General features: G+C 34.8%; 1 protein-coding gene across 7 annotated transcripts in view; it reads left to right on the forward strand.

The window, feature by feature from the left end:
* The window catches only part of USP34 (ubiquitin specific peptidase 34), a 217160-nt gene that overhangs the window by 41332 nt on the left and 162341 nt on the right, over window positions 1-13487 (forward strand). For all 7 annotated transcript variants that reach the window (XR_013758957.1, XM_079109670.1, XM_079109669.1 and 4 more), the window contains exons 4-8: window positions 2388-2438; window positions 2599-2748; window positions 6004-6071; window positions 8634-8826; window positions 10307-10368. Coding sequence is in view for 6 of the 7 variants with exons in the window: in XM_079109670.1 (XP_078965796.1) it covers window positions 2388-2438; window positions 2599-2748; window positions 6004-6071; window positions 8634-8826; window positions 10307-10368 (524 nt within the window). In the remaining variant the exon portion in view is untranslated. The remainder of the gene's footprint in view (window positions 1-2387; window positions 2439-2598; window positions 2749-6003; window positions 6072-8633; window positions 8827-10306; window positions 10369-13487) is intronic.

Below are 13487 nucleotides of genomic sequence, written 5' to 3' on the forward strand. Positions count from 1 at the left end.
GGCTTTATTTGACTTGTTTTTGAGCAGAAATTTTATTCTTAACCTAGTGATCTTCAGTTCTTGGTTAGACCATAGATTGGTATTTGCTGTAATAGATATGAAATTACCTTAATTTATTTCATTATTCTCTTTGTTTTCTAAAAAGAAATTTTTATTTAAAAAAAAAAAAATGGAAACAAATTTGCCTAACAGTAGGGTGGTATCATTTCATTTAATAAATGTGAGATTTTTGGGGGGAAAAAAACCTCAGAACTTTTAAAAATCACTAAGTTTTTAAAGTCGTTTTCCAGGGATTACCTAAAATTAGAACTTTTTTGAAATAACAATATTGTAGATTCAGCTTTTATAATGAGATTTCTTAATGTCCTTTCCTATAGGTCAGGGTTAACTCTTTAACATAATTCATGTGTCCACAGTAGAAATGTGAACTGGTAAAACAGCAGGTTCCAAAGTATGTAACCAAGGCCATGAGTAACATGTTGCACATCAGCATAACTGTGTTCATGTTAGGCACTAGAAATGTTGACTCTAACCTAATATTGCAGCGTAATAGTTCACTTAGGCCATGATTCTGTACTTAACAGTATGACAGTTCTTATTCTGGACTTTTCCTTTTCCTTTTTTTTTTTTTTTTTTTTAACTGAGGATTGGATCCAGGGGTGCCACATCCCACATCCCCAGTCCTTTTCATTTTTTATTTTGAGACAGGATATTATTAAGTCATTGAGGGTCTCCAACTAAGTCTTGCTAAGTCTCCAACTGACCTTGAACTTGGAATCTTTTTGCCTCAGCTTCCTGAGTTGTTAGGATTACAGGCATGTATCGCTGTGCCCAGCCAAATTCTGAATTTTTTGAAGCAGTAAAAATTAACTTGAAGAGTAACTTGAGAAAATACCTTGAAACTTTAACTTTCTTGTGGCCCTGCTTAGTAGAAACTTGAAAGCAGGTTAAATTTACTATACTTAAGTTGATAAGTGTTTTGACTTATTGCTGACAGTATTTGTTTATTTTGAAATATTTTGTGAGTTCTATGGGATTGTTTTCAGTCAGTCGTTTTCAAACTCTTAGCAGAACTTTATATGAAACAGGTAACAGCAGTGAATGAATGGCTTCTTTTGGCAGCTGTTTTTCAGATGACTGACTCGCTTTCTGATTATAAAAGCATTTTTATTGCATTTTCAGTGTGATAAAAATATACCCAATCTACGGAATACTTTAGAAGCCTTGAATCTCCCCTTTTTTCCTGATTTTCTCAAAAACCTTTTAGTTTAGTTCATATCTTTCCAAATAATTTTAAAAATATGTTTATCAGATCCTGGTTATAAATCCTATTCTTTAATGTCACACAAGATATTCTTTTTCTCTGCTTGTGCATGTGGGTCTACCTTAGTTTTTTTTAAAAAATATATATGCATGTTTTCTTTAGTTGTTAACTCTTAACAGGTTTTTAAAGGTATAACCTCTATGCCATAAAAATCACTTGAACAGTTTATTTTTAGGAAATCTATAGAGTTGTACAATTTTTGCCATATCCAATTTTAGAATATTTCATTTTTTTAAGGGTTGCATAAAATTGCATTACTAAGTGACCAGTTATTGAGCTACCTGATGATGAGTATCTGTTGTTTCTAACTTGAGGGTGTTTTAAAAAATTTCAGTGAGCATCATTATACTTATATTTTCAAACACTTCTCTGATTAATTCTTTAGGATAAGTACCCAAAAGATAAATCACTAGTTCAAAGGCAGTGTACATTTTATTTAGCTTTTTGCAGGCATGGGGATTAAACCCAGAAGCGCTCTTTCACTGAGCTGCATCCCTAGCTCTTTTTGTTTAATTTTGGGACAGGGTCTCACTGAGTTGCCCAGACTGGCCTCAGCCTCTGAGTAGCTGGGATTACAGATGCATAGTACCTGTCTAGCCGTGTGCATTTTAAATGTTGATAGATACTGACTACTTATTTTACCCTCGCCAACAATGATTGTGCTTCCAAGTACTTTAAATCTTATGGATGGAAAACACATTGTGGAACTCTTTAAGTATATCTTTAGAGAATTCTAGAGCACAATTTGAGAATCACTTAACTAAGTTATTTTTTTTAATAAAAATTATCCTATTTTTAAGGAAAGGTTAAATTATTTTTGTTGAAAAAGGAAAAGTAATGTTTAGTACATAGTCCTGAAAGATTTCTTTGAAGAGGGTTGAAATATACCTTAGAGCTAAGTCATATTAGCTTATATTAGGAATATCACTGTTGTTGATGGTAAGGTATTACAGAATAAACAGTTTGAGTTTCTACAAAATCATTTGCTTAGAAGATTTTATGCTTTTTAGATTGTCATTTAATGCTTGTGATTTAATTTTATTTACTTTTTTTTTTAAATTAGGATATATCAACTCAAGAAAGTAACATATTAGGGGCATTCTGTGATATGAATGTAAGTGTTCGTCTTTTTCCATTTTTAAGATTTATGGAAAATTCGTTCTGTTTATTTCTTTTGAGTGTATTTATATGTTTCAGTATCTAGTATTGATAATAAGGTGGACATTTTTCCTGATAAGTTTCAAATTAATGACATATTCTTTTCATTTTCATAGGATGTAGAAGTACCGTTGCATTTGCTTCGTTATGTATGTTTGTTTTGTGGGAAAAATGGCCTTTCTCTTATGAAGGATTGCTTTGAATATGGAACTCCTGAAACTTTGCCGTTTCTTATAGCACATGCATTTATTACAGTTGTGTCTAATGTAAGTACTGTTTCAAAGTGGTCTTAATCTTGGGAGTGATAGTGTTTCAGTAACTTGAATTTTCATGTCTGGTAAAGTTGGGTTTTTAATAATTTGCATATCTAGAAGCATTTGTCTTTGGATTATGTTTTGAAAAAATTGGAATATAGATGCCATTTTAAAAAAGATTCTTGCAATTAAAATTAGAATTGAATTAAATTAACCCATTTTTTAAGTTAGAGTTGGTGAAGATCAACAATTAACTCTTTTATCTAAAATGGAGCATAGGTGACTATTTCTAAAACTCTTCTGCTGAAATTAACATTTCTTTTTTTGGAAACTTTTTGACTTCCTTAGGGTTTTAGGTTATTTAAATATTGACTAACCAGTGATACTACTAGTGTGCCTGATGTCCCTTTATAAAGATGTAACTTTTCTTTTTGCCTTTGTAAAGAAGCTAATTCTTTTTGTTTTTTGGGAGTGTCGCTCCTGTGAAGCACAGTAAGTATGGTACCAACGATTAATAATTTTACTACCTGTGTATTCAAACCTCAATAACATATTCTAGGAATCATTTAAAAAAATGCGTGTAGCAAGTTAAATTTAACTTAATCAAAGACAACTCTTGTGCAACTATTTGATAAAAAGTAAATAAAAATAAAAACATTGAATGAAAAATTCCTCAACCAAATATTTTGTTGCATAGTTTCCACTGATGTTCTTGTAGTGAAATAGTATACTGGAAAGAGTACTGGTATAACTCAAACTTATTATCAGGATCCGCAGGTTTCCATATTTAAAATAAATGATCTCTAGCCAGTTGAGGTGGTGCATACCTGTAATCCCAGTGGCTCAGGAGGCTGAGGCAGGAAGATTGCAAGTTCAAAGCCAGCTTCAGCAGTTTAGTGAGGCCCTAAGGAACTCACTGAGACCTTTTCTCTAAATAAAATACAAAAAAAGACTGGGATGTTACTCAGTGGTTAAGTGCCACTGAGTTTAATCCCCGGTAAAGCCCCCCAGACCCCCCAAAAAAATCTAAATTAAGTGATCTCTATTAAGGTTATTTTTAGTTCCAGAATCCTTATAATTTACAAATATTACATTAGTTGGGCATGTGGCACATACTTGTAATCCCACCAGTTCAGGAGGCTAAAGCAAGAGGATCACAAGTTCAAGATTAGCCTCAACAATTTACTGAGACTTTGTCCGAATATAAAAAGGATTGAGGTTGTAACTCAGTGGTAAAATGTATCTGGGTTCAAGCCCCAGTACAAAATAAAACAAACAAACCAACAAACAAAAAACTATAAATAATGTACATAATGGCAAGTACAGTGTGTAGGTTTTGGATTTATAGTTGCATTTAAATCCTGAATTCAATCCTTAACTTTTTTATCTATATGATGGGAATGATGATGGACTTTACCTTAGAGGATTGTTATGAGGCTTAAAATTAAAAGGTAAATTTTTAAGTTTGTTTTGTTGCACTTGATAAGTACTTGGTGACAGGTAACTGTTACTCATTTTGGCTATTTTTCTCTTTCTTTTTTTTTTTCCCCTGGATCCTCAACCTAGAGCCTTGCTAAAGATTGCCAAGCACTGTTATCACTGAGCCATTTTTAGCCCTTTTTAAAAATTTTATTTTGAGACAGGGTCTCATTAAGTTGCCCAGGTTGGCCTCTAACTTGCAGTCCTCCTTTCTTAGCCTCCCAGGTTACAAGGATTACGTGTGTGTGCCACCTTACTTGGCCTTGTTTCTATATTTTCATGCACAAGTATTGTATATCTTTGTTAACTTATTCCTAGGCATATGGGATTTTCTGATTCTATGGTAAAAAAAAATCTGTTTGGAAACTTATTTACTACTAGTTCCTGGCATATAGCAAAAATAGAAATGTTATATATGTGTTTGTGTTTCTTTATATTACCTTTCCAAGCAACAGTCTTGCTAAATTCCCTGATTATTTTGGATTTTTTTCTTTACATAACAATATCATCTTAGAATAATATATATATATATATATGTATTTTTTTTTTTTTTTTTTTCGGTGCTGGGGATTGAACCCAGGGCCTTGTGCTTGCAAGGCAAGCACTATACCAACTGAGCTATATCCCCAACCCAGAATAATATGTTTTAATTTTTCCATTGTAGTTAGTTTTCTTGCCTTATCGTTTAGGATCTTGAGTTTATGTGGATTGAAGTCTCCCTTGTCGTTTTCCTAATTGATGAAGGAAAAGTCTTAACATTTTATCAGTAGTATTGAATTTTACTCGAGGAGTTTTTTTTTCCTTTTTGCGGTGCTGGGGATTGAACCCAGGGTCTTGTGCTTGACAGGCAAGCACAAGCACTCTACGAACTGAGCTGTTTCCAGTCCCTAGAGTGAAACCATATCCTCTATATTCCTAAATTTGTTTTTAATTTGCTTTTGTCAAGGCTTAGTATGAGAATTTGTTGTTTGGTAGTTTGGTTTAGATCTAATTATTCTTCAGATATGTACAGTGCTATTAGAATATTACAGTGTAACCATATTAGATTTAGAAATGGGTAGAAGTATCTCGTGGAAAAAAGTAATGAAGCAGATTTATTATAACTTCTGTAACTCAGGAAGGATGTTCTCAGTATGTTTATTTCAACAAATATAGTTGCTGATACAGTAATCAGTATGTGACTATAAAAAATATACTTGCTTTCTATGAATAAGGGGACTAAATATCATGTAATTTGATGTATTTGAAAGGAAGGATGAGAAGGTTTATTAACATCTAAGATGAACTGTTTCTCCCTCTGAAGATGGACTGCATTCTACTTTAAATGTGTATTCCTTGCTCTACCCCCAAAACTTTTTGCTCTTGAATAGCCCACCTTCTCTCACTTTTTCTCTAAAGTTTTCTGATGCTTTCCTCCATAAACCTTTTGTGTCTCTTGGGGGTGGGGAATAAAACAACTAAGATGGTTTATCAAAATACTATTTTAGTACTTTGTGTTGGGGTTCCTCTCGTAAAAAGAGAAAAGGGCCGAATAAGAAGATAATAAAATAAATGGTTTTCCCTTTCTGGCATGAAGCTAGTATTAATTCTTCAGATGGATTTTTTTTTTTAACCCATGTGTATAGTTAAATTACTTAATTGATATATGTTTAATACCATTTTGTAGCTTATATTTTGAAAAATTGATAATGCAAAATAATAAATGCTTTTATTTTTAATTAATTTAGTTGAAGACATGTGTTTCATATATTTGTTATACATTAATGTCATCTGTATATTTCTTTATAGATTAGAATATGGCTACATATCCCTGCTGTCATGCAGCACATTATACCTTTTAGGACCTATGTTATCAGGTAGGTTCAAAAAATTTCTTCCAGGCTGGGGATATAGCTCAGTTGGTAGAGTGCTTGCTTTGCAAGCATAAGGCCCTGGGTTCAATCCCCAGCACCACAAAAAACAACAAAAAACAAACAAAAAAACAAACAAACAAAAAACCAAAAAATTTCTTCCCCTTGATTACTAATTTAATATATTTAAATAGTTTATAACACAGAATTGTGTTGTTTGAAAGTCCCTTATAGTCATATCCTCCAGAGAAAATACTATAACACTTTGGTGTATAGTATTTTTAAAAAAATTTTTTTAGTTGCGAATGGACACAATAACCTAATTTTTTTCATTTATTTATTTATTTATTTATTTATTTTTATGTGGTGTTGAGAATCGAACCCAGTGGCTCACACATACTAAGCAAGCACTTTACCACTGAGCCACACACCAGCCCCTGGTGTATAGTATCTTTATACACATATAGGTTTATATTTAATGTTTACTTCTTAGCAGTTTATTTTGGACTTGTGTTTTATATAAGTATATAAAGAGAGCTGAAGAGATTAGTAATGATTCTACTGTATTTAGTAAAAAATACATAATGAGTACTATGTAGAAAGCACTGGGGAGCAGAGGAAAAAAAATAGAATTTTTTCCTTTGGTACTAGTGATGAAATCCAGGGCCTCTTGCATGTTGGGCAAGCACTATCATTGAGGTACATCTTTAGTCTTTTTTTTTTTTTTTGGTCCTCTTTTGTGTCTACTGGGGATGGAACCCAGCTGCACTCAACCACAGAGCTACCTCCCCAGTTCTTTTATTTTGAGACAGGTTCTTGCTAAGTTGCAGAGCCTGGCCTAGAACTTGTGATCCTTCTGCCTCAGCCTCCCGAGTTGCAGGGATTCTAGGCATGTGCCACTGTGTCAGATTCCTTTTCCTATTCCTTTTCATTTTACTTTGTGACAAGGTTTTGTCAAGTTGCTTAGTCTGGCCTTGAACTTGTGATTCTACTGCTTCATCTTCTTGAGTAGCTGGGATCATAGCATGTGCCAGCATGCCCACCCCTGCCTCCCTGCCCCAAAATTTTCGTATAGTATATTTTGAAAATAAGTATATAATATAGTTCATTAGGAATTGCTAAGTACTATAGGATAAATGCAGCAAAGATGAAGAATTCTAGAGGATGGGTTAGAGTTTTAAATAATGAGGTCAAAGAAGGTCTCCTTGAGGAGTAGGTGTCATTTGAGTTTTGTAAGTCTCAACGTAAGATGATGATGATGAAAGAAGAGTTGTATTGATTAGACTTAGAATATGAGCTGTCAGAATCTAAGAATTTCCTTGGCAGGGGAAAAAAACCTCTAGAGTATTTTATACTTGTTTTCTCACTTATTCATTTGCAGAGTTTTGGGTGCCTGCTATTTTCCCAGTACTGTTTGAGTTGGTGAGGAAAGTAACAGGATAGTACAAATAGTGACAGTATGATAGGGAATACGATTCCTTTGTTGTATGTGATGTCTGAAAGACATGAAACCACCAATCAGGTGATGATCAGAGGACTAATTGGGCATATGAGCCATATAGAAGGAACCTGTGGCTGGGCTTGGTGATGCATGCCTGTAATCCCAGTGGCTCGGGAGGCTGAGGCAGGAGGATCGTGAGTTCAAAGCCAGCCTCAGCAACTCAGTGAGACCCTGTCTCTAAATAAGATACAAAAATGGGCTGGGGGTATGGCTCAGTCAGTGGTTGAGTGCCACTGAGTTTCCCTTGTATCCAAAAAAAAAAAAAGAATGAACGAACGAACGTATGGGCATAGGCTTTGAATTTGGAAAGAATTTTATACATAAGAATCTGGAAGTAAGTTGTTGTAGCTCATAATGTGTTAGAGGGAATAGTTATGTATGAGATTGGATTGATAAGCAGGGACAGATCATTCAGGACCTTCCAGGCCACTGTAGGAGATTGGATTTAATTTTAACAATGGGAATATTGACTGGCTTTTAGCATGAGTTATGATGTTTTTTTAAAAGATCACTTTTGGCATTTGAGTTTATTAAGTTATGGGAGGGCTGGAAAAGAAGTTAGGAGACCAGATAAAAGATCAGCGCCATAATCCTCAGAAGGAATGATATTACTTACATAGGATTGTTACGATTTTGAAAATCAAATGGTTTAAGTAAAAATAAAATCAACAAGACTGGTAATTATGGGATATAAGGAAAAATGTATCATTGTAGATGACATTAATACCTACCCCTTCCCAGATTTCTCTCTTTCTCTCTCTCTCTCTCTCTCTCTCTCTCTCTCTCTCTCTCTCTCTCTCTCTCTCTCTCTCTCTCTCTCTCTCTCTCTGGGATTGAACCCAGGGACACTTAACCACTGGGCCACACTCCCAGCCCTTATTTGTATTTTATTTTTAGAGAGAGGGTCTCACTGAGTTGCTTAGAAATAAGTTGGCACACGTCTAAGGATTCTGGGTTCTACTGTAGTGAACATTATGGAAATATGTAGCAAAAGAATGTTATTGAATTAGTGGAATTTAAAGAAATGTTTTGTGAACATTTGCATTTTATATTTTTGAATCACTTAGGTATTTATGCAAGCTCTCTGATCAGGAGTTACGACAGAGTGCGGCTCGTAACATGGCTGACTTAATGTGGAGCACAGTGAAAGAACCATTGGATACAACATTATGCTTTGATAAAGAAAGCCTAGATCTTGCATTTAAATACTTCATGTCACCTACTTTGACTATGAGGTTGGCTGGATTGAGTCAGATAACAGTAAGATTTATTTGCTTTATTTTTGGTTATTTTTTTATTTGCCTGCCATTAATTAGCAGTTAACATTCATGATTACTGCTGTTTTGCATGAATTACTTTGTATTGTCTTTTCAAATAATTTCTGTATTATATCTTAAATATGAGGAGACTAGGCTTAGATTTATAAGGATTTATACCTTAGGTCTCTTTGATTTCAGGTCTACCTTTTTTTTGAGCCAGTATCTCACTATGTTGTCCAGGCTGACTTGGAACTCCTAGGCTTAAGTGATCATACTGTAAGTGATCATACTGCTTTAACCTTCCAAGTAGCTGGAAGTACAGGCATATACCACTGTGCCTGACCACCATTTTTAAGAAGACTGTTGACTTTTTTTGTGGGGGTACAGGGGCTTGAACTCGGGCACTTGGCCTAGCCCTTTTGTGTTTTATTTAGAGATAGGATCTCACTGAGTTGCTTAGCACCTTGCTTTTGCTGAGGCTGGCTTTGAACTCTTGATCCTCCTGCTTCAGCCTCCTGAGCCTCTGGGATTACAGGTGTGCACCACTGTTCCTGACAAATTTTCATGTTTTTACATTTAGAGAGCATTGTTTTGGGAGGGGAAAAATTGAAATAATTATAAACAGTTACTTAATTTGCTGGGCAGAAGCCACAAAATTTGGGCCCTAGACGACGTTTGACCAATTGTAACGAGTTGTTTTGCATACATATTAAGTACTGTTTTAAATAGGGGAGAAATCGCATAAGAATCTGTATTCTTGGCTTCTCTTGGAGAATGGAGGAAGGAGAATGGTCAGAAGATCTGATATTCTTTGGTTGGCTTTGTTTTTTGTTTTTTTTTTTTTGTTTTTTTTTTGTTTTTTTTTTTTGGTGGAAATAGAAATAGAACCTAGGGCTTTGCACGTGTTAGGCAAGTACTCTACCACTGAGGTAACTGAACTACACCCCTAGGCTGGGCTTGTGGTCTTGCATTAGAACAATTTACTGAAGATAAGTAGTTAACTGAGTCCTTTAGAGTTGTAATACCTATTCTGTGGTTGACTTCTGATCCCCTTTGCTTTACTTATTTACATTTTCTGTCTGTACTATAGGTACATGAAAATCTAAAGTAGGTTAATTTTATTCATGTACAGATAACTCTTAAATGATTTTATCTAGGGAGCCTTTTCCGAAACCTTGTCTGTATTGATATGTTGTTTGCCTTGCATTGTTGTTGTTTTTTTTTCCCCCCTTTCTTCCTTGTTCAGCTTTACTTTCTTTAATGTGCTTAATGTAATGAAGCATAAATATTACTTAAGAAATGAATTTTAGCATTTTATTACGATAAAGGAAATAGTTAAATTAATTGAGAAGCATGTTTATCTGATTATCTGTCATATTCTGTAATTTTATCTGGTTATCTACATATATCAGTTAGTTTGTGTTTCTTGCCTGTTGCTAACATAAGGATTTGGAAAAAATTTTTTTCTTCTCTCTAATCAGAATCAACTTCATACCTTCAATGATGTATGTAATAATGAATCATTGGTATCAGACACAGAAACGTAAGTAGGAGTGTTAATTTTTACATAAATATGCCATTTGAATGTGTAGCCGTTGAAGTAGTAAATAATAATTGTGGCTTTTTTAGATTTGAAGTATCTTCTAGAAATTTTTTGCTGTATGACTTAAATCTGTAGAGTCCTTAATAAGTTTTCAGAATAATATATTGAAGTATTTCTGTGGTGGTTTTGTGTGTGTGTGTGTGGGGTGGTGCTGGGCATTGAACCCAAGGCATGGTAGGCAAGCATTCTATTGCTGAACCGTATCCCCAGCCCCATTTCTTTCTTTCTTTCTTTCTTTTTTTTTTTTTTTTTTTAATTAAAAATCATAAATTTACATAGGGCAATGTTGTTTGATTCATTCTGTTATTTTTTTTCCCTTTCTCCCCCATCCCTCCCACCCCTCTTTTCCCTCTATGCAGTCCTTCCTTCCTCCATTCTTACCACCCTCCTTATCCCTAACCCTAAACCTAACCCTAACGCTAACCCCTCCTACCCCCCATTATATGTCCTCATCCGCTTATCAGTGAGATCATTTGTCCTTTAGTTTTTTGAGATTGGCTTATCTCACTTAGCATGATATTCTCCAATTTCACCCACTTGCCTTCAAATGCGATAATTTTATCATTCTTCATGGCGGAGTAATATTCCATTGTATATATATATGCCACAGTTTCTTTATCCATTCATCAACTGAAGGGCATCTAGGTTAGTTCCACAATCTGGCTATGGTGAATTGAGCAGCTATGAACATTGATGTGGCTGTATCCCTGTAGTATGCTGATTTTAAGTCCTTTGGGTATAGGCCAAGGAGTGGGATAGCTGGGTCAAATGGTGGTTCCATTCCAAGCTTTCTGAGGATTCTCCATACTGCTTTCCAGAGTGCCAGTCCCATTTCTATAATTAAAAAAAAAAATACACTAACATGTAATATTGTTTGTCACAAAATCCTGAAGGATACTGTTTAAATAGAATATAGTAGTGAATTGGTACTGATAATTTTCAGAAAGCATACCGTTTTAATTCAGGTTGATGTAACAAAGTACCCATATATTGGTGGCTTATAAATAAGAAAGAAAATTTCTTGTGTTCTGGAGGTTGAAAATCTATGATTACCCTGCCAGCCATGGTTGGATTCTGGTGATTTGGTTAAAGATTGCTCTTTTCTTGTTGTGTCCTCACATGGCTGAAAAAGAGAGAGCTCTTATAGATGTGTTTTTTGGGCACCAGTCCTATTCATGAAGGCTCCACCCTTATGATCTAATTACCTCCTGACATTACCATGGGCTTCCCCTACCACCAACAAAAATTAAGAATTCTTGGAATTTTTACTGCAGTAATGCTGCAAATGCCGGCTAGTGCTTTATGTTAGAGGAACAGTGGATAGGGAATATGATGGAACTCCATTCAAAAAAGCATGAAGAACATACATTCTGAGAAAACAGTAAAAATTTTGAGGACTAGTTCATAAATTCACCCCTCCCCCACCCCTTCCCTTGTATTGGAGATTGAAGCCAGGGTTCTTTATCATTGTGTCACATCCTCCCCAGTTCTTTTTATTTTGAAACAGGATCTTGCTAAGTTGCTTAGGCTGGTCTTGAACTTGTAATCCTCATGCTTGAGCCTCCCAGGTTGAAGTGCATATGTCACTGTGTTGGGCAGAATTTATCTGTTTTAAATGTATAGTTCAGTGAATTTTAGTTAAACTTCCCCATCATTTCACATGGTCCCTTTAGTCCATTTGTAGTCAGTTCTTTTTCCCAGTCTCACTGATCTCCTTTCTCTGTAGATTTTCCCATTTCTGACATTTCATATAAATGAAGTCATATTATAGTGATCTTTTTCATCTGGCTTCTTTTTGTGTGTGTGTGGTGCTGGGGGTCAAAACTAGATCCTCTGCATGATAGGCACGTGGTCTACCACTATGCTACAACCCCCAGCCCTCTTCTGGAGTCTTGCACTTAGTATACTCTTTCTTCATCTCCTGTCTTTCCTGAGATTCATCATATTGTAAGATATATTAGTACTCTATTTCTTTATATTGCCAAGTAGTATTAAATTGTATAAATATACCATTTTTATTGTTTATTCATCTATCAGTTGATGAATATTTGGATTGTTTTCACTATTTGGTTAATATGAGTAATGCTGCTGTACACATTTTGTGTACAGGTCTTTCTGTGGACCTGTATTTTGTGGGTAGATATTGAGGAGTAGGATTGCTGCTTCATGTGATAAATTTGTTAAACATTTTAAGAAACTTGGTTTTCCAATATTCTTAAATTATTTTACATTCCCGCTGGCAATGTAAAAGGATTTTACTTTCTTCCCATTCTCACCTGTGCTTGTTACTGTATTTTTGATTATAACTCTTCTTATAAGTATAAAGTTGCATTTCTTTAATGGTTTTACTTTTCATTTCCTTAATCACTCATGATGTTGAACATCTGTGTGTGTGTGATTTTGCAGGGATTGAGTCCTTGTGCATCCTTAACAGGTGCACTACTTTTGAGCTCCATCCTTAGTTCTGAACATCTTTTTATGTAGTTATTTGCCATTATGTTTCTTTTTTGGTGAATTGTTTGTGCCTTTGCCCTGTTTTTAATTGGTTGTTTGCTGTGTTTTATGGCCTGTCATGTGGTTTGTACTTCATCATGTTCTGTGTTTGTTTAAGAAGACTGGGATTTGTTGTTAGATGGAGTGTTCCATAGATGTCTGTTAGGTCTGGTCTCATAGATTTATAGTGTTGTCTCCCATATTCTTGTTGATTTTTCTGCCTATTTTTTTTCTGTTACTGAAAGTAGGGTATTGGATTCTTAAGTTACAGTTGGTCCTTATTTTGTATTTGTGAATTCATGTGTTTGCTGTAGTTTTTCTGTAACCCCCAAATCAACCCTTGTGGCACAGTCATTCATATACATTCATAGAGCAGTAGAGCAGTTCAACATTCACATTCAAAGCTGAAGTTGAACAAGGCAACATTCTGCCATCTTGTTTGTAGTGCAAGAAGATGGGCTCTGGTGCCAGTTGGGTGGAATTTGAATACCAACTCCAGTACTTGGGAGGCAGCTTCAGAAAGTCATCTAAACAGTTCCAAACATCTTTTTCTCTTTTGTAAAATA

This window comes from Sciurus vulgaris (genome assembly GCF_902686455.1).
Source record: "Sciurus vulgaris genome assembly, chromosome: 14".
NCBI classification, from domain to species: domain Eukaryota; kingdom Metazoa; phylum Chordata; class Mammalia; order Rodentia; family Sciuridae; genus Sciurus; species Sciurus vulgaris.